We start from the raw sequence: 19,950 nt of genomic DNA, 5'->3' as shown, positions 1-19,950 counted from the left end.
CTGAAACTCCCACAAGGAGGCAAATATTGCCTGGCTTTGGGAAGGGGACAACAAATTATGCTGGCACACTTTTCTGCCAATCCCAGGATGGCAGAAAAATCCATTAATTTGGCCACAAGGAAACGCACAGCTGGTTCTGCAGCCCCTGGATAGATAGGTACATGTTCCTTATTCCTGGTTACCGGAGCAGCAGTCGGCGTGGCATGTGACAGGGCGTCTTATTCACAGCTGTAGCCTCCTTCAGCCTGGGTGCTACCCAGACACATGGACTGGAATATCCCTAGACTGGGTTGGGCAGCTGCATAAAACCGAAGCGTATCTTTAGTCCATCCAGGGGAGGATTACCCTCGCGGCAGAGGGAACCTGCACTGTCGGACAGGAAAAGCTGGCACTTTCTCCCAGACTGCCAGCCATGCCACAGCTAAATTCAGTCTGACAAAATATATGATGGAACTCAAAAGACTTTACAAGTAAGTAACAATTATTTTTATTCAGATACATCCTGCAATATTACTACTTGCTCAGATAAACACAAAGCAAGTTGGAATAAGCATGGAGAGCTCACCTTATTTGGTTTAAGCATTATCTAGCTTTCAAGCCAATTCTTCCTTTAAAACAGGAAAAAATTGAGTATTGAACAGGCTATTAACTGCTTTGCTCGGCATTATTAAATATAAATATGGCTTTGTAGAAAATAGTAACTTTTGACTCCAGATTAGCTGCATTATAATCCTAACAAATAACTTACATCCTGGGTTCAGCCAAGCTTAGTCAGTTCAAGCATATGCTAAAACATTAGCATACTATAAAACACATTTTTGGCCCTTTCTTATTCTTTCAGGCTGCCTGAAGAGTGAAGATTCAACTTTCTCACTCAAGTTGTGTTCTCATTTTCTGCATTTCAGAATAGCAGTTTAAAAGTAGGAATCATGTATATGACTGGCAGGAGCTACTCTGCCTTGGAGGAAAATTGCTTTATATAAATATTGCAGAGCAGCTGGCCAAAACATTTCATCAAATAAATAAATACTGCATTGCTTCTAGGGAGGCAATCTGGAATGTCATTTTTGGCCACAAGAAGTCCATCATCAAGCACTGAAAGTTTCAAGATGCTGGGCTCTGAGCATTTTCTTGGCAGCAATGATGGTGTTTTTCATGAGCATAGCAACCGTCATGGGGCCGACCCCACCAGGGACTGGTGTGATGTAACTGGCTTTCTGCTTGACTCCTGAAAAGGGGGAAAGAAAGAAGAAATGCAGCATTTAGATGACAGATCTAAGAGTAACAGTTGGAAGAGACCTTGAAGGGCTTCTAGTCTAACCTCTCCCTCAAGCAGCAGCCAGACAAATATCCAATCTCTTCTTAAAACCTCCGTGATGGAGCACCCACAATGTCTGGAGGGTTCCAGTTGTTTCACTGGTTAATTGTTCTCATTGTCAATTTATCCTTAGATTATTAAAGAGAGATCCAGTCTAGAACTATTACTACTTTGTCCTGCTTTGGAGAATAAATTGATCCCTCCTTGTGATAGCCTCTCAAACATTGGAAGACTGCTATCATGAGTCCTTCTCTTTGTTAGACCAGACGCACCCAAGTCTTGCAATGATTCAGCATAGAATACCTTTCTTGTCATTGCATTCCACAAATACAATGAAATTTGAAAGCTACTCCAGCACAGTGCCCCAAACACCACAATCACAATCACACTACAAAGTTTTTAATAATAATAATAATAATAATAATAATAATAATAATAATAATAATAATAATAATAATGTCACAAATGCACTGTTTGATTCAAGACAATTACTGCCTTGGAAAAGAAACTGTTTCTCAGTCTATTAGTCCTCATTTTAAGACACCTATAACACCTCCCTGATGGTAACAGTTTGAAATATGAATGTCCAGGATGAGAACGGTCTGTGGAGATGTTTGGTGTTCTCGAGGAGTCTGTCCTTTGCTTTAGTCTCCAATCCCCTGCAACAATCTTTGTTGTTCTTCTTTGCACTCTTTCTAGAGTTTCAACATCTTTCTCATGTCATGGTGACCAAAAGGGGATGCAGTATTCCAAGTATGTCCTTATCAGTGCAGCATAAAGCTGTACTTCATATGATTGTGACATTATCCCTCCAACAGTGCAGCCTAGGATTACACTGCTGGCTTAGACTGAAGTGGTTGTCCACTAGGGTTTCTAGAACCTCTCACAGAGGCTCTCACTGCTGTTGTGCCAAGTACCTCATATTCTTTATTACTGCATTTAGTTTTTCTTGCCTCTGTAAAATCTTACTTTTCTCACCACTGAATTGCATTGCATTGTATTGAATTTCTTAACTGCAAGAAACTCCCTTGTCTCGTAACTAGTTCCCCTTTCATAGAACATCCTCCTGCGGCTGCCCGCCTCCTTTTCACAACGGCCTCCAACTCTTGTTAACTGTACAGAAACTCAAGATCAGGCTCCAGATGATACACTCTCATTTTCTGAACACTTGGCTTTTAATTACCGAAATAAGATCACATACAGAAAGCCACAACAACTTTCCAAATCCCATAACCTACCAAAAGCTTTTCCCAGAGAGAGATGCAGTATAAAGTTACAGGGAAGAAGTACAAGCTCTGGGGATGAAGTATTTACTAGTTAGCTACATTGCCACCAACTTCATTTCCTGCCATTTGGAAAAGTTGTCCAAAGATTAGCTTCCTAACTTGTTCAAAACAAAAAAATTACCTTCTGCAATAGAGTGGGCACGTAGAAGCAAGTTATGTTATAGCTCTGGTAGCTGAAATTGGACTCCCTAGTCAGAATGCAGCTACAGATCCTACCAAGAAGGGATTTAGATCTTACCTATCAATGGCCTACCTTCAAAATCCACATCTCCAACAAGTTTTGGCTTGGCAGTGACAGGATCCTGGATTCTGTTTATGCCAACATCAATGACAGCAGCTCCTTCTTTGATCATATCAGCTGTAATCAGGTTGGGAATGCCTGAAAAACAGTAGTTAATATTAAAAAAAAAACCTACTATAGTTTGCTTAGTTCACCCTAGCTGACAGGAAGATGGAAAACAGAGATCCATGGCCAGGCCTTTGGTTTGGGAAGCCCCCGCACGCACACACCCCTGCCTCCGGAATGCAGAGGGAGGGCCCCTGCAGAGGGTTTCCTAACACTGTCCCTTGGTTGGGGGTCAACATCTTGCCCTCAGGAGGTTCTTCTTTCAACTTTCTTTTCCAAACAAGTCGCTCAAGATCTTACCTGCGGCTGCAACCACAATGTCAGCAAGGATTGTGTGCTGTTTGAGCTGCTCTTTTGGAGTGTAGCGATGAGAAATTGTTACAGTTGCGTCTCCTAAAAATAATAAAATATAATAAAAATATGATAAACAACAATAGTAATGTTGGAACAATTTACTCTGGACCCATTACATAGTCATACAAAGCAGAAATGAATGAAGCTCATGTTTACCAGAGAGCCTGAAATTTTTGCAAACAATTTGCTAAATTCCTGCATCCCAGTGAATAGCAGTGGCACCAGAATAGATGCTAGGATCAAGATCTGGGGTGGTTTGGGTTGAAAGAACCATCAATTCTGTCCTGCTGAAAACAACTCTGGACTAAGCAATCTAGCTTTTAACAGAAAGTCCCTCAGACCAGGCTACAGTTGAGGGACCTTGTGGGTTTTACCAAAGGAAACAAGGTTTGTACAGTTCTGCGAAGACAACTGACTCCAAGGTATCAAAAGTGGCTGGGCTGCAGCCTGTGGGAGGCAGCTCCCGCAGAGATGGCTGTGTGCTTCCCCTACTGGCCATTCACATCGACCCTCCAGTTCAGAAGACTCTGGACTCCAAGAACCCAGCATCTTGAACAACCCAGACACAGCTCACTCCTGCCTGCCTGCCTGCCTTGACCTTGAGGCTGCAAGCTGGCTCGTTGGCCATCTCACCTCCTCCTGAAAAGTGCCTCCGTGTGCCTCAAGGAGGACGCACAGATTTCCACATTCCCTCCAAAGCTATGCAGTATTAACTCATTGTGACCCTCACCTCCTGGGCGTTCATGCCGCCCGTCCGTATGGAGAAGCATTGCGATGGGCATGCCAACGTTCTTGGATCGCCCAGCCACCACCACGTTCTTGCCCAGGGTTGGGATCCCTGCAACAAAGTACACAAAAGCCCCTCAGGGAACGTCACCACCAACAGGGCAGCAAAAACGGGAGCATTTAGACTCATGTGCTGGAGGTCCTCAGCTTACAATCACAACTGAGCTGAGAATTTATGTGGCTAAGTGGGAATTTTGTTAAGTGAGTTTTGCCCCATTTTAAATCTTTTCTTGCCACATTTGAATCACTGCAGTTGTTAAATTAGTAACATGGTTGTTAAGCGAATCTGGCTTTGCCATCGACTTTGCTTGTTGAAAAAGGAGTCCAGGACTCTGCGGGCCTCCTAAGTGTGAGTCAGTGGTCAAGCGTCCAAACGGAAACCATGTGGGGATGCTGCAACGGTCAGAAGTGCGAACAATGGTCAGAAGTCACTTTTTCAGTGCCACTGCAGCTTTCAACTATCACTAAGCAAACTGCTATAAGTCGAGGACTGCTCTCCATAGTGCTTGACGGCAGTCTCTGAGCAGTCTATAGGGTCGGCATGTTACCCCTAACAATCTGGGTCTTCATTTTGCCAACCTCGGAAGCACGGAGGGCTGAATCCACCTTGAGCTGGTGAGGGTGGAGCTCCTGGCTCTGGGCAGCCAGTCCCTGCAGGAGTGTACACCCTAACCCCTGTGCCACAGGACAGGTGCCCTGTTCCTACCTGTCCTCTTGATGATTTCCCACACACCCCAAGGTGTGGCAGGCAACATGGAATACTGGTCCAGGCACATGCGGCCTACGTTCACCACATGGAACCCATCCACGTCCTTTTCAGGGTTCACCGCATTGCAGATCTTTCGCTCATCAATATGCTCTGCAAGAAAGGGGAGACTCTCCGTGTGACGGATTTCATATGCCTTATCACAAAACGGGGCAAAGAGCAAGGGGAATTACTGACTGGCAAGACTGCAAAGTGTTGCCAGATGATAGGAATTTGTCTGAAAGAAGGTTACTTCAGAGTGTGACTGACTGGCCTTGCAAAACTCAAAAGTGACGGGTTATTCACCGCATTACAGTTCCACTTGGTGCACTCCAAAGATCAGGAATGGCTGATATACAAATCTCCCCGCAAAAGCCCAGGATTTGCTCACCTGGCAAAGGAAGCTGAACAAGCAAGCCATCGACATTGGCATCGTGATTTAATTTGACAATCAAATCAAGCAGTTCCTCTTCTGTGACAGAGGCCGGTTTCAGGATTGTCTCACTACTAATTCCTGCAAGGAAGCAATGTAATATAAGGAGATGGAAGTTACTCGAAACGGCCTCTCCACATGCCAGTTGATGTGGCGGCCCAGAATAGAAGAGGCTGACAACATGCAGTTCAGGGACACCTCTCGGCAGCTGCTCCAGGCCAAGCTGCTTTGGGACTGCAGTCCTGGCTGCTGTGGCCACATTTACCGGTTGCAGGAGCAACCCAGAAAGCAGCTGGGAATGACACACCTTCCTGCAAGATCCCATCCTCATCCGCCAGGAAACATTCGAGGGCCTGGGATTTCCTACCCAATGGCTAAATTCAGTGTCCCCGTCCTGGGACTTTGGTATGGGCAGGCTTGCCAGTGCCAAAGCTGGCGATTCTCTTCAGTTGAGATTCATGCCGCATTTGGTTTTTTTATGATCTGGGCTTGCACTGTCTGCACGTTACTCTGGCTGACTCGGACAGGAGGCTGCAGCAGCCGGCCGTCTCCAAGAGGAGGGAGGGGACAGACAAAAGGCAACCCCACCCTTCCTTGCTCTGATGGACAGGCCCACAGCACTGCCTGGCAGGAGGCCAGAGAGGGGGCAGACGGCCACCCCGGATTTAGCCTGCCCCGCTCCTGGCAGCCAGCTGGGAACATCAGCTCAGGCAAACTCACCCACATCAGCGGCTGCCCGGGTCTTGTTCAGCACATAGGAGTGGCTGGCAGGATTTTCTCCCACTAGAACCACGCTGAGATGGGGCCTTTTGTGGCCAGCGGCCACCCATTGTTCCACTTCGTGGCAGGCTTCTCGCCTAATCTGCCGGGCCAGCTTCTGTCCCGAAATGACTACAGCTTCATTCCTGCAAAGGAGGAGCTCCTCAGCCATCCCAGAATTGAGCCTCCCTAAGCAACCCAGACCATTTGTGCACACCCACCCACCCTCCCCAGCTGACAAACACGGAGGAGGAGGAGGAGGCGGCCACTGCAGCAGCAGCAGCAGCAGCAGCAGCAGCAGCAGCAGCAGCAGCAGCAGCAGCAGCAGCAGCAGCAGCAGCCGCAAGGAGCAGCTGCCCAGAGCCCGGCGCCCAGAAGCCTCCCTCCCCCGGTGCCAGGTGCCCCCTTCCCCAGCCTGTGGAGTGTGGATGGCCCAGGGAGGGCTGGCCTCCAGGCGGGCGGCTGCAGTGCTTGGTTTCTCCTGCCCTTCCTCTTTGCTCTCTCTCCTCCTTTCTAGCCTGGGCGGGTTCTCTCTACAAACGCCACCCGGGAGCTTTGCTCTCCTCCTCAAGTTCCCAAAGGCGCCTCCGGCTTCCGCCACCCGAGGACTGACTGCCCTGTTAGGCCGAGCCGCTCGCGGCTGGGCAAGGCAGGCACTTCTGAAGGCCGGGGCAGCCTTTCCTGGGGCCCGTTACTCGGGAGGGCGAACTGCTTTCTCGCGTGGCCAAAAAGCACACCCGAGCCAGGCGGCTCCCCGGGCAAGGAAGCTGCCAAGGCGGCCGGCGGGCTGCGCGCCTCCTGCTTCGGGGGGCTTTCAGCATAAGGCGCTCCAAACTAGCAACCCGGTTCTCAACGCGGCATCCTACGAGCGATTTCCCGGCTCGGCGGGGGATGCGAGGCGCGCAGCCCCGGCAGCGAACGCGGCTGCCCTGCAGCGCCCATCGGCCCGAGCCAGCCGTGGGCAGGAGGACTCTGCGCGGCAGGGGATCCGCCAAGCGCTCCCGGGGCGGCCGACGCAAGCGGCCCGCAAGATTTCATCAGCCTGCAGCGCGGCGAGTGGCCACTGGGGGCCTCGTCCTGCCCGAGAGGCAGCTGCTGAGGGAGCGGGAGCGGCCGGCTTCGGAGGCTCCCACAGCGGAGCCCCTATCCCGTCCCCTCGCTTACCTGGGGGCCGTCAGGTGCAACCGACGCGCAGCCCGCGGCAGGTGTCGGCAGCCGCAGCCCCTGCCTCCCCAAGCGGCGCGGGCCGAAGCTCGGAGGAGCAAGTGCGGGTAACCCAGAGGCGCCATAGCCGTACAATCGTCGCCGAGAGCTGGAGACTGAAGGCGGGCGGCGCCCTCGAAGTGCGCCTTATAAAAACTCCGGCCCCGCCCACGCGGCGCCATTGGCTGAGACGGAGGAGGCTCTTGCGTAGACGATGACCGCAGCGAGGCACTCGGTGATTTGGCGGAGGGAAAAACTGACGCAACCGACGGGCCGAGGCGGCTGCCGTGAATTTCGATTTGCGAAGCAGGGCAAGCGCTGCGCTCATTGGCCCGCGTGGCCTGTGCCTGAGCCTGAAGGGTAGACCGCTCTGACCCTCGAGGCTCTCGGGAACGTTCGGCCGCGCAGGCGTCCGCCGCCTGCTAAATCTACAATTTTACAAAGGAAATTCTACACGCGCCCCATATTTTCGAAGACTGCCTCTGTACCAATCGACTCTGACTTGGTTTTTGTTTTGCAATTTCTTGTGGATTTTTCCCAGGTATGTATTAAAATAGCTAATCCCTAAGTCTTTTTTTCTCCTTGTGAAGAAAGGGACAAGATTTGCCCTTCCTCGACCTATCAATGCTCCAAGAGTTCCTAAAAAAGAATAAGTGCATATAAATTTTAGCGATACCAATCAAGAAAGCAATATTACTAATAGCAAATGACGGTGGAAAAACCTCTGAAAAAATATAATAAACTAATCCAAGTCCCAAATTGATGGCAAACTCAAAATATTTGAAATATAGCTAAGAACATGTATCTTTATTATACAAATGATCAATTCAGAATAATAACAATTTTCTTAGTTTCAAATGTGGCAAGAATAACTCAAATCCAATAACGGGCCAAGTTCAAATTACATCTAGCTCCTAAATTTCATATCCAGCAAAAATTAGCATTATCACTATTAAAAGTTCTCTGATATCCAGTGTATTCAGTTTATTCATTGTAAGATCAAGGAAGTTAACTTCTTGTCCTTTAAAAAACATTTTGTCACTGTTTATCTGGGTTACCACAAATGGTGCATCACTAGTTTCATCAACTCCCAATAAAAGGGTACCAGTTTGAAGTGGTAGCTGATTCTTCCCAACCCGTGGAAGCTTTTAGTAACAGCAGTGGCATCTGCATCAAATTGCTGAAATCACAAGTGCTCAGGCTGAATAATTTTCCCCAAAGCATTCTAGGATCAGGAATTTTGTCATTCTATAAAAATGTTTAAAATACATTTTCTCAGCACTGTTGACCAAAGCAATAAAGTCGTAAGAGGCCCACTGTAGCAAGAAAAAAAGTAGTTGTTTTCATAAATGGGCAAAATTGCACCTTTAACCCATTAGTACTTTTCACATCATGCAGCATTCAGTATTGGCATTCAAGGTCAGTAGGTGTCTGCTGTTTCCCAGAAGCTGAGGTCAGAATCCTGTTCCTCCTCATTGCTAAGGGAATTGCACTAGTGAGCAGCTGCTAAATCATACCTTTCTCTTTTATATTGAATCCACCTAAAGAAGCTCTTTAGAAGGGCAGAGGATCAAATTTGCATACGACACCAAGCTGGTAGGAATTAGCCAACACTCCAGAAGATAGCTCAAGATGCAGACTTGAACACTGGGCCCTATCTAACAAAATAAAATTTAATGGTGATAAAAGTATGGTTTTACACTTAGGCAACTACACAGGTATAAAATAGGTGGCACATCTAAGAGTCCTAGTGGACAATCACATAAATGAAGCAGTTTCATATTTAATTCTCTGTTCCACTGAAAGAGGCAACAAAGCACCATTGCAACTAAGATCCGAGCAGAATAAAGGGTAAGGAATCTGGTGACCTCTTTAGCACCAGCAATCATGGCTGGAACTAGAGATGCAAAGTCCCAGTCCCAATGTGAAAACCACATACATCGACTGAGAGTGTTCATATCTAAAGGATCACAGATGAAAACCCCCCATTTCCAAACCCATTGTCCTCCAGAGGCTGAGGGGTCATCAGACCTGAAATCCAATTCATCTTGATTGGATCAGAATTGTTCTCAGGATCCTAATTGTTAATATTCAACTTACACTAGTGAAGGAAAGCCTAGGAAAGCCTGTCGTTTGGAGGGAAATAGTTTGTTTTGACAAATGCTGTTCTGGAATGGGTTATAGCCTTTCTCATCAGCAAAGGAGACATCTGGAATCCATGGTGAATGCAATTAATAGACAAGGATGTTTCCCAATGTAAAATATGACATGACTCTCTGTACAGCTTCTATAATGTCAGCATTGTACAAGATAAGTGTTTGTGAGAAATATATTTGTGCTGCACTGGTTTGTTTTATTAAACTGACTCTTCATACCAAATCTATAAACTACTAAAACTCTTGTATCTGTAAGCTTTATCGAGGTGAAAGGGTGCATCATAGGGCAACAATTTTTTGAACCATACCTCAAATTGGCTGTTACAGAATGCACCCCAAAAAGTAGGATCCATGACTCTTGTGAGATTGAAATTTGGCAAATTTGTGATCGCTTCAGTGATGCCATGCTGACTGGCAGGAAGTTCAGTAACACCTCTCCACCCCGCCTCGGATATCCAAAGACCAGGCAGAAACCCGCCCTCTTCTTTGGCTACTGAAGATCAAGTAGACTGGCCCTGCCCTAACTCTCAGACCGCCGTGGACAAGGTGCCACTCCCACTCCCACTGCTTTCTTGCCCTTCATTCCGTTTCTCTGTCTAGGTAAAAAACAAATACCTCTGAAATGACAACCCAACAGGTCGCAGGGTTGTTTAATTACAGATTCAAATGAAGATTCTTTTTTCATCGTACTAAGGACCCAATGGGGGAGGGTGTTTTGTTTTTTCAATTCTATCATGTCCACAACACCAATGTTTTGTTGTGATCAAAACATTTCTAGGAAATTTACATCTTTTAGTTGAAAGTCAAAGTATTGCCTGCTGAACCCAATATGGTGGTTAAACAGCCATACTTTTGCTGGACAATTATGCTGTGTCAAAGATAATCCAGGCTTATTTATTTACATCCCACCTTTATTTTTTTCAAATAACTCAGTGCAGTGAACACAAGCACTTTTCTTCTATTTTCCTCACAACAACCACCCTGTGAAGTGAGTTGGGCTGAGAGAACACTTGGCTTATTTATATAATTTATTTACTATCTATCTCATAGTAAATAACTCTGGGCAGCTTCCAGCATTAAATGCTTTTCATGGCTAAAGCTAGTGTTAGTCTAGAACTCCCTCTTTCCCAGTTTTTAGTCTGGTGTCTTAGCCACTGGACCAAACTGGCTCTAATCATTCCACACCACACCACACCAGTAGAAGCTGAAGCCAATAAAAAGGCATCTTTAGGAACAAAGATCCCATAAAAACTGCAGTGTAAGCTGTAAAATACACTTAATCATTTTTAAAAAGACATCATTCTCTCTTCCTCCCTCCCTCTCCAGCAAAAGTAAAACATGATTAAGGACCATGATGGAAGCTTTGTACATTATTCCACCAGTAGACATTTTATTGTCACAATCATCTTCCTCCTAATGTTGCAGCAGATCCTGTTTCCAAATCAGGACACAAGACCACGAAAGGTTGGAGAACACAGGTTTTTATTTGTGCACAAGGTTCAGAGCATTAGAATGGCAAATTCTGAACCCCTGGCTCTTCCTGAGGCGTCACTTTTATACATGTCATGACCTCAGCTTAGCCTGGGGTGTTACTTTTATTAAACTATACCAACAAAGGAGAATAACATATATACCAAGAAAAGAGAAGTACATATAATTACTCATTTTATCTTACACCATCTGTTATTTTCCATATCCCCCCTTGCTTACTGGAACATGGCTAGTTCCTTGGTTCAGTAACTTTGTGGTTTTGCACAATATTGTATTAAGCAAAGCTTTGGAGAATTGGGGGATTTCTGCTAAATATAAAAGTGCTTTATGTGTAATTTTCCTACTGCTACACTAGCATGTTCCCGCAGGTGCAGGGTCTGCTTTTGGATGCCACCTTGCTACATTTTGTCACAATGACCTGTTACAAAAACATAGCTGTATGATTTAGTCCTTCCACTTAACAAAGAAGTGTGTTAGGGTAACAGTGTTTTCATGAGTGTTTGCAAGCCTGGAAAGGATTAGGAAACATTCATCTTGGAGGTCTCCATTTTATGAGGGTTTGCAGATCACACAAAGTTGTGCCTGTGAGTAAAACTCTACCCCAAATTCAAATTATTTCCCTGAGCCTGGCAGCCACTCCTGCAACTGATGACTTTGAGTGACTAAGAGCTATGGAGGGTGCAACTTCTCTGATGCAGGAGGGAGGAATAGACCTACTCACACAATACTGCCCTTCCCCCTTGAAACATTGAGCCCCAATATGGTGCTTCCCCCGCTTTACAGACCCTGTGTAATACCTTAACAGGTGATTTCACGAATATCAGTCTATATGATATTCAGTGTAATCACGAGGAGTCAAAAATGATTTGATGGCACACAGATTCCATCTAGTCATCCTATGCTCTTCCTAGTTCAGAACCACAAAGTATGCATGGGTCAGAAAGCTGAAGGTACCACTGCTCATAAGGGCTTTTATATCTGACATCTGTTTTGTTCTCTCCATTAGTGGAAAAGAAAAATAGAAAATAGTATTGAAATTAAAATGAGTATTCTAAGAGGAATATTTGTAAATGAGTTTGATTATTTTTCTAGCTTCCCCACAAATGTACAAAAAGAATATCACTCTATTAAGGAAGAATGATTCTGAAAACTGTAGCACCTTTCAAGCTTTAGTGCAGTGCTCAGGATAAGCCCAAAGTACCGGCAGTCCTTGGTTAATGATGGGAATGGACTGGGACTGAGAATCCCATCATGACATGGCATGCTCATAAAGTGTGACATCCCATGACTGTGCTGGCTTATGCCAGAAGCTCCAGAAGTTCCACAGTCATTAAGTACGCTACCACCTGTGACCGCCTGCCAGCTTCCCCACTGACTTCACTTTTCAGAAGCCAGCAGTGGAGATCACCCGACCATGTGGCACTGGGACCATTGTAAATGTGAGCTGGTTGCCCAGTGACTGAATTGCAATCGCGTGATTCCAGGGATGTTGCATTCGCCACAGACATCACTCTGAAGAAATGGTCATTAACCAAAGATTACCTGCAAACCTCCAAATAACATTTTAAGCATGCAGAGTCCTTCCAGAAAGAGAACAGGATGTAGGGCTTTATAATCGAATTAGAAGAAAAAAATGACATTTAAATTTATTTCCCACCTTCAGAATGCTATAATGTCAAACTATTTCTCATTAAAATTCTACCTTATTTGGCATTACATTTAAAGTAATAAATAGATCAACAGATGTCACCTTCTTAATAGAAGGAAAAGGCAGTCCTGCCCATAGCTAATGATTATGCATTAGTAGGATTGTTTAACGATAATCTTAGAAAACTAGACTGTCCGAGAATTGGTATAAAAGCAGCCTTTTTATAAAAAAGGCTTTTTAGACTTCAAGCAATTATAATATTTGTGAGTCTACAATTATTAACATCCCCCATTATCAGAAACTTCAACAAAAGCAGCAGGCATTTGTGTTATATTTCAAGTGAATTTCCATCTGAGCCACGATAAGAGTTTTGAATTAAAAATAAGAGCAAGATCATGTTGCAAATATTTTTCCTATTCTTTTTCATTCTTGGCTTTAATACAGTGGATAAGGAGACTTTTACTGTAAGTTCAACTAGTCTTCTTGAAAAAAACTAATACAATTACATGAGCTAAATTTTCAATCTGACATAAACTTTGCTGCTGAAACCAGGCATTGGTGATTGGAAGGGGGAAAGACAGGAATACAACCCACTAGTTTTATGATTTTTCCAGTGGTCATCTTCTCACAACTTCTGAAAGGCACAGTTTTCATCTGCTATCAGTCAGTTCTGTGCTTGGGAACAGAAGTGAAAATCCGCAGTCCATGCATTGTTTTAATTTCTTCACTAAGAGCCTAGAAGAAGGAGGCATTGTAAACAGCTATGCAAAAGAAAAAAATAATTTCAGGCACAAACTGGCAACATATAATATAGAAGCTATCCATTTATAGAATAAGAAATAAGCCCAAATATAGCAGTTTTCACTTCACTTATAACAGTATTTCTAGGCCACCTTTGAGAGCAGAGCTCCTCTCAATTAAAATTAAGACATCTGAACAATGCAAAAGAATCATAAGAGAGGCATGCATGAAGTCTGGAGGAGTCAATAATTGGAAATGCTTGAAATCCAAAGGTCCCGTAGAATTCCCATAGTGTTAAGGTCCACCTGCTTACCTGATTAACCATCTGATGTTGTTGAATTGTTCTCTTTTCCTTAAACTCTTCTGATTCTATATGTATTTCGTACATTGCTCCACAGCCACCTTGACAAAATGAGTTGTTTTTATCACATTTAGGGATTAACATGCTTCAATCTTTTCATCAGTTTAAACTTCACATTTTTAAATCTTATTAAGACTATTTTAAGTAGAGATTAAATGTTCCTATCATGGGAAATAAGTAAACTGAATGTAGAAAGCAGTAGCTCATAAGCAGAAAATAACCAAGGAAATAAATCATTTAGGAAGCATCTTTTGAATAACATGGGACAAGATGCTCATTTTAGGTATAGTTCAGACTAATATTTACTACAGGTCAGTTGGATTCTCAGTTAAAACCATATCTAAAAACAAAGGAACATGGTCATGCATATCTCCTGACTAACAACCATCTTAACCAAACTTTTTAATTATTTCCAGAGTACTTATCCATATATTTATCCAAAATGCATCAATTAACCACGGGTGCACATTCTAGTCTTATTCCCTCTTCAATACCAATGTATTTACCCGTCAATTCCATTTGCAGTATTCACTTCCTCCACATTTGTACAATATTCCATCATCCAAGGAAACCTGGTTTGGTGAACTGGTGAAAGTATCAGGCAAGCAGTGAGGGGTTCTGCGCCTGCCTTAGGCACTGAGCCAATTGGCTGACACTCTTACCCTCTGAAGAAGCTACGAAGCAGGTGGTGTTAGCTCATCTACTTCCAAATCACTTTTTATTTCCATCAAAAGTGTTGTGCATTTTTAATCTTTGGTCTCTCACATTATTTTTTTCTCATCCAGAATTTCCTTCATTTTGCCAAGAATATTTTTTTCACACATTCCATTGGAATAATCCCACATGCTTCTCAGATACTTCACTAACCTTTTATCTTGTATTCATCCAGAAAGTGTTGATATTCAAAGCTTCTATTTCATTTGGACTTTTTGTTATGGTGTTTTGATTGGGATCAAGATTTTTGATTCAACTCTCTTCTAGGTGGTCCATCCAAATGGACATATATAATCATGGAGCCACCATTATGTCACTCTGTCATATCATTTTTTCTGTCCGTGCAATATCATTCTTGTCACTCTACACATTTTTATCTACTTTTCATTAATTTTGTTGAGAGAGTAATCTTTTTCACAGAAAATTTATGCTCTATGATCGTTATGGATTGTTCAATACAGTCACTCTACTTTGTCTCACATTTAGTATGTTTTCATCATCTTGTATGTATCCTTCATCAACTCTCAATTCATTAAAAACAGTCAAACCAACTATGATTTTAGAATTATAGTTATTCTGTTTATGCTTAATCTACGTGTTCAAAACATACATTTTTCTAAAAAGAAACTCACCAAACGATCAGCACCTTTACTGAGATGTGGGACTTTCAAAGGCCCAGCTTTAGTGCTGCCTCTCATTTTGTTCCACTCATCCATTCATATCAGAACCTTTTTCTCTCCAGATTGCAGTCACTGAGAATGTTGCATTATTTTCCCCCAAACTCATCTCTGGTTCTTCCATTGTGACTTTTATGGAGAATAACATACACTCTTAGTTTCACATGCAACTAACTTACAATTTAGATACCACCAATTCATACTCTCTAGCCTATATTTTAGCCCATTCATTCATTAATGAATTCATTAAACATATTTTTCACTTCTCTGCTTTTATTTATCAGCGCCAAGAATCAGACCATTTCCTTTTAGATTTATTATAGCTTACCCTTGCTTTCAAATTCACATATGCATATTTTTTTCCTTTCAGTCATAAATTCATTCTGTCACTTACTCTTCTTACACTGCAAGTGTAATACATCAATACATCATAGGCATGACTAGATCATGTAGAACAGGGGTCCCCAATCCCCGGGGCCATGGCCCACTACCAGGCCCTGAGCCATTCAGAACCGGGTTGTGGAAGTGGTGGGTGAGAATGCCTGCTGGTGGAGGGGAGGGGAATGGTGTATGGGAGTAGTGGGCACACAAATGGAGCTGTGTGCACTCATGCCTATTGCTTGCATGCCCACCGGTCATGCAGAACCATCCCCTTTCCTTCTCCCCCCTCCCCGTCTGCAAAGCCAAAAAGGTTAGAGAACTCTGACCTAGAACTTGATCTCCATTCATTGTGGCTTTGGTTAATAAATGCTGTCTAAAAATGCTTTTTAGTAAGTTAGAAAAAAATAGCATAATGTACAAGCCTCAATTGCATAAGCAGCCACTATATGCAGTATTCCCTGATAATTTGCAAGGACTATACCAATTTGAAGATGTTGCGCAATATATCACATGCAGTATACAATTACTTAACAGATTTACCCCAAGCAGGTTCACACTATTCTGTGTCAGCTAAGATCTCTCTAAATCAATATAATATTGCTTGCATTCTACCAATTATCAGCATATATTTCACAATGTGGACATTTTATGTGCTGTTTGACTAGCTGTGTCACTGGATTATTTTGCTAATGCATTTCAATCATTTGGGAACTCTTTCAAAATCTACTGTAAATTTAACGGTTAAAAAAAGATGGACTCAATCTTAACCTAAGGATTAAGATTATAAATGCAATGAAAAACCAATCAACACCTTTCTTCAAATCGGATGCAGTAAAATGATCACTCTGAAGGGAAGACGAGCTACGGCGGTAGAATAAGCAGATAAATCCTCCCTTTCACATCCCACAGTTCTGAATGAGACAGCCCGCATGAAGATCATCGCAGAAAACCCCCAGAGAGATTTCAGCAGGGACCTAGCGAGAAACGTCTCACCTCACCTGAGATATCGACGACTTTAATCACAACAGCCTGGGGGAATTTCTCCTGAAGGGCTCGGGTCACCCGGATTTCCCCCTCGGTTTGGGAAACCAAAGATCGCTCTCCGCGGCGCAGAAGAAAAGCCACCTGCGGGAAACGGAAACGATTCTGCTTAGCAGCAACTTAAGGTGGATCGAAGCCCCCTCCCCGGGACTCCGGTCCGGGATCCTGAAGGTGCGCAGGGAAGACAGCGAGAGATTCCCCCTTCGGGCCGTCTTTATCCCTTGGGTCGCCCTCCGCCAGAGCCTCCCCGGCTCCCTATCGGACACCGACCTTCCTCCTGCAGGCGGGAAACCAGGCGGCAGCAGCCATGGTGCCGTGACGTCAGAGGTCTGCGCGGCCTTCCGGCGTCGGCTGGTGACGTATGCTCACACCGTCGCTAAGCGCGGCTTCAGGGCGCGTCGGTGACGCATAGACTGAAGGGCGAGGACGGTGCCTCCCCCCACCCCCCCCCCGGCCTTCGCCGCCTCTCTGGCGAGCGTTGGCAGGGGACGAGCGGTGGGTGGGAGGGGTGAGGGCCGCCCCCTGTCATCCGCCGAGGCTCCCGAGAGGGGCCGGAGTTCCCTTGCCCTTTGAAAAGCGCAGCCATGCAGACCGATACGGGTAGTCCTCGACTTACAACAGTTGAGTGACCGTTCAGAGTTACAGCGGTACTGAAAAAAACGACTTTTGACGGCTGCAGCGGCCCCGTGGCCAAAATCCGGATGCTTGGCAGCTGGTTCTCACGACGGCCGCAGTACCCCGGGGTCCCGCGGTCAAGCCCCTTTGCCCCTTCCTGACAGGCACATCCGTTGGGGAAGAGAAGCCGTTCACCACCTGCTATCAGTTGAGCAACTGCAGTGAATCACTCAACGGTTGTGGCAGGGAAAGTCGTAAAATGGGGCAAAATTCAACAGATTTCTCAGCAGCGTAAATTTTGGACTCAATTGTCGTAAATCGAGGACTACCTGTACTTTTATTGCAAAAGGGCCGTTTATTTTGGTGTAGTGGAGAGACTGGAGAAGAGACAGGAAGTTCTAGCCTGCCTGAGGCAGGAAAGCCAGCTGGGTGGCTCCTGATCAGCCCAACCCACCTTGCAGGGCTGTTGTGGGGAAAATAGGAAGCAGGATTGTTAGATACACCACCTTGACCTTTTATTTTGTTTAAAAATGTGTTAAAAATCTAATAATGTTACAACACCTGCATCTTGCAAGTCTGAGCGTGCTTGCCCCTTCCTCTTCAAGAGGTCCAGTCTGAGGCTTTCTCAGATGACAGCTCCATCTGAGGGTTTGGCTTCTTCCTGCCCTTCAGGCATCCAGGAGTCATGTTGCAAGCGAATGGGTGTCTCAAGATCATCCTCCTGCCACTGGAGGTGCTAATAAAGTGGTGCCCCTTTCACTGCCTGTGTGATATGTGGATCTCACATATGTGATGTGTGGATAACGTGGTGCCTGCCCGTCACTGCCTATGCTGCCGCATTCTGGACCAGCTGAGAGGTAAGTAGGACATGAGAGACAGAATAACTATACCGTTCCAGGCAAATGGGTGTCCATCTTAAAAACCTCCAATGACAGAAGACAATTTTTGAAGGGAAGCCGTTCCATTGATGGTTTTCACTGTTGGGAAATTTCTCCTTAATTCTAAGTTGGATTCCTCCTTGATAAGTTTCCATTCATTATTTTTTAACCAGTTAGGGTGAGAGATTCAGAACTGAGTATCATCTGCATGTTGATAATACCTGATTCCAGGTTGGCAGATAACATCACCCAGCTTTTTCATGTAGGTTTTAAAGAGAAGGGGTACCCCTGTTATCCTCCACAAATGCGGACCCACCGCCAACCCCTGAAGCCAGTCCAAAAGGATGGTCAGCAATATCAAAAGGTGCTGGGAGGTCAGGGAGCCTGAGGCTGGATGCACCACCTCTGTCCCTGCCCTACCATAAGTCATCAACAAATATGATGAACGCTGCCTGCAGACTGAAACCTGACCAAAACTAGTTCAAATATAGTCCATGACTTAACCATTTGTTAAGCAACCATTCAGTTACAGTGGTACTGCAGAACCAGAGATATTTACATATGTATTGAAAACAAAGCCATTTGTATGTTTTTATGTATTGGTAATATCTAGTTCCTATCTGATTTAATGTCTTGATGTATTTATTCATTGTGATCGGCTGTAAGCTGAGGGCATATACCAGTCCAGTATCTGACTTTAACAAACAATGCTGTGCTTCAATGGTTAGATGACCTAGACATTGATATTTGAACACAGATCTTTTTTAATATTTAGATTTTATTGTGTTTTACTAATCTAGATGAAATGTTAATATATATTGCTGGTCCATGTATTATATGCCACACCCTAAATGAATAATTATATCCAAGCTTGTCACCACTGCTGTCGATGGATTCTGTGGCCTGTTTTGCCAGACTGCTACTGGCAGATGCAGGTGGGAGAAGAGAAATGTTTCACCACTGTAATCCCCATGATGTAATGCCTAATAGGGTTTCTTACTCAGGCTGTATCAGATGCACCCCTCCTTCCTTCCAGTTATCATCCTTGTGTCTCTTCTTGCACTTCAATTCCTGAAGCTCCTCAGCAAGTCAGGATGTATCTTGGGATTGCCACCCAGGGAGAGGCCATGTAGGAGCAATATAGTCCAAGGGCCCAATCTCTTACCCATTCTAGGCCATGACTAGGGTCTCAAACTGCCCACCAGACCCTGAGGAAAAGACTCAAGTTCTCTCTAAAAGGAAACTGAGCCTGTCAGTCACGTGAACTGAGCAGTCAAACAGGTGCTTCAGGCTGGTAGCCTGACTCTCCATAAACATGGTGGTGGTGTTTTTGTCTAGAATCAGAAGATGAATTGGCTGTTCTTGTTTCTGTTTTATCCAAGGCTGGAATTAACTAGATAAGTAATAGTTAGGTTCACATGGTTTGATTAACTATGGCTTACTGAAAATCACAATTGGCTGAGTTCACTGAGCATACTAAATCACAAGCTGCAAACTGTATGATGGCTTGTCTTAAACTTATTGTGTCATCCCAGACTGACTAACCATTAGCATTAAGGAATCAATTGCCTGTATTTGGTCCAGAACTGTTTCAAAAAATGATGTTGCCTGAACATAAGTAGCCAAAGCCACCCTTGCAATGTGCCATTTAGCTGATGAAAACAGTCTCATAAATAGCCTATCCTAGATCCTGATCAAATTCGACTGCGTTTAGTAACGTGTTCCCCTTGGATTTGTAAATGGACATATTTATGTGCATGTTTAAATTCAGAATGCCTTTTAAAAGGCACAAAAGTGTTTTTCTAGGGGGATGGGTTGAATAGAGTCTAAAATACCAAGATGAACCCCAAAGTGGTAGCCCATGGAATGGTGGTGACCAATTCAGTGGCCTTTGTCAGAAGAAGGGCTTAGGGATTCAGGTAAGGGAAGGAATGGATGCAATGAAAAGAGAAGCTATTTTGTGAGGAAAAATAAATGAGAGACAAAGCTAAAATAAAAATAGATTGGGATTGCATGA

The 19,950-nt window shown here is 44.4% G+C and overlaps 2 protein-coding genes and 1 long non-coding RNA gene across 4 annotated transcripts; 1 reads left to right on the top strand and 2 right to left on the bottom strand.

Moving 5' to 3' along the window:
• Window positions 1-471: 471 nt before the first annotated feature.
• MTHFD2 (methylenetetrahydrofolate dehydrogenase (NADP+ dependent) 2, methenyltetrahydrofolate cyclohydrolase) lies at window positions 472-7,443 on the bottom strand. Its single transcript, XM_026715105.2, has 8 exons — window positions 7,192-7,443; window positions 5,989-6,173; window positions 5,227-5,349; window positions 4,797-4,949; window positions 4,035-4,142; window positions 3,251-3,343; window positions 2,858-2,983; window positions 472-1,228 (listed from the first exon to the last, which is right to left on the bottom strand). Exons 1-8 carry the CDS (start codon window positions 7,410-7,412, stop codon window positions 1,089-1,091), a joined length of 1,149 nt encoding a protein of 382 aa, XP_026570890.2. The 5' UTR covers window positions 7,413-7,443; the 3' UTR covers window positions 472-1,088.
• Window positions 7,444-7,476: 33 nt separating this feature from the next.
• Window positions 7,477-19,932, top strand: LOC148125000 (uncharacterized). Its single transcript, XR_015744634.1, has 2 exons — window positions 7,477-7,771; window positions 16,309-19,932. It is a non-coding gene; the product is annotated as an uncharacterized LOC148125000 (long non-coding RNA).
• BOLA3 (bolA family member 3) lies at window positions 10,852-16,788 on the bottom strand. 2 transcript variants are annotated; one of them, XM_026715106.2, is made up of 4 exons: window positions 16,711-16,788; window positions 16,398-16,524; window positions 13,580-13,668; window positions 10,852-13,286 (listed from the first exon to the last, which is right to left on the bottom strand). In XM_026715106.2, the coding sequence occupies exons 1-4, from the start codon at window positions 16,747-16,749 to the stop codon at window positions 13,176-13,178; spliced, it is 366 nt and encodes a 121-aa protein (XP_026570891.1). In that variant the 5' UTR covers window positions 16,750-16,788; the 3' UTR covers window positions 10,852-13,175. The 2 variants fall into 2 exon arrangements, with proteins under 2 accessions (XP_026570891.1, XP_026570892.1); XM_026715107.2 differs by having other exon boundaries at window positions 10,852-13,260.
• Window positions 19,933-19,950: the final 18 nt, after the last annotated feature.

This window comes from Pseudonaja textilis, chromosome 9 (genome assembly GCF_049901715.1).
Source record: "Pseudonaja textilis isolate UNSWEBS1 chromosome 9, rPseTex1.2, whole genome shotgun sequence".
NCBI lineage: Eukaryota > Metazoa > Chordata > Lepidosauria > Squamata > Elapidae > Pseudonaja > Pseudonaja textilis.
This window is presented reverse-complemented; position numbering and strand designations above follow the sequence as displayed.

Excerpts from the sequence above, each read along its gene's own strand:
- MTHFD2 (XM_026715105.2), bottom strand. The coding sequence starts at position 7,412 with ATGGCGCCGCGTGGGCGGGGCCGGAGTTTTTATAAGGCGCACTTCGAG. Across the intron at positions 4,143-4,796 it reads GGAAATCATCAAGAGGACAG|GGATCCCAACCCTGGGCAAG; the intron begins GTAGGAACAGGG and ends ACTTTGTTGCAG. Across the intron at positions 3,344-4,034 it reads GCGGCATGAACGCCCAGGAG|GAGACGCAACTGTAACAATT; the intron begins GTGAGGGTCACA and ends TATTATTTTTAG.
- BOLA3 (XM_026715106.2), bottom strand. The coding sequence starts at position 16,749 with ATGGCTGCTGCCGCCTGGTTTCCCGCCTGCAGGAGGAAG. Across the intron at positions 13,669-16,397 it reads TAAAGTCGTCGATATCTCAG|GTGGCTGTGGAGCAATGTAC; the intron begins GTGAGGTGAGAC and ends CATTTTGTCAAG. Across the intron at positions 13,287-13,579 it reads AACATCAGATGGTTAATCAG|CTGTTTACAATGCCTCCTTC; the intron begins GTAAGCAGGTGG and ends TCTTTTGCATAG.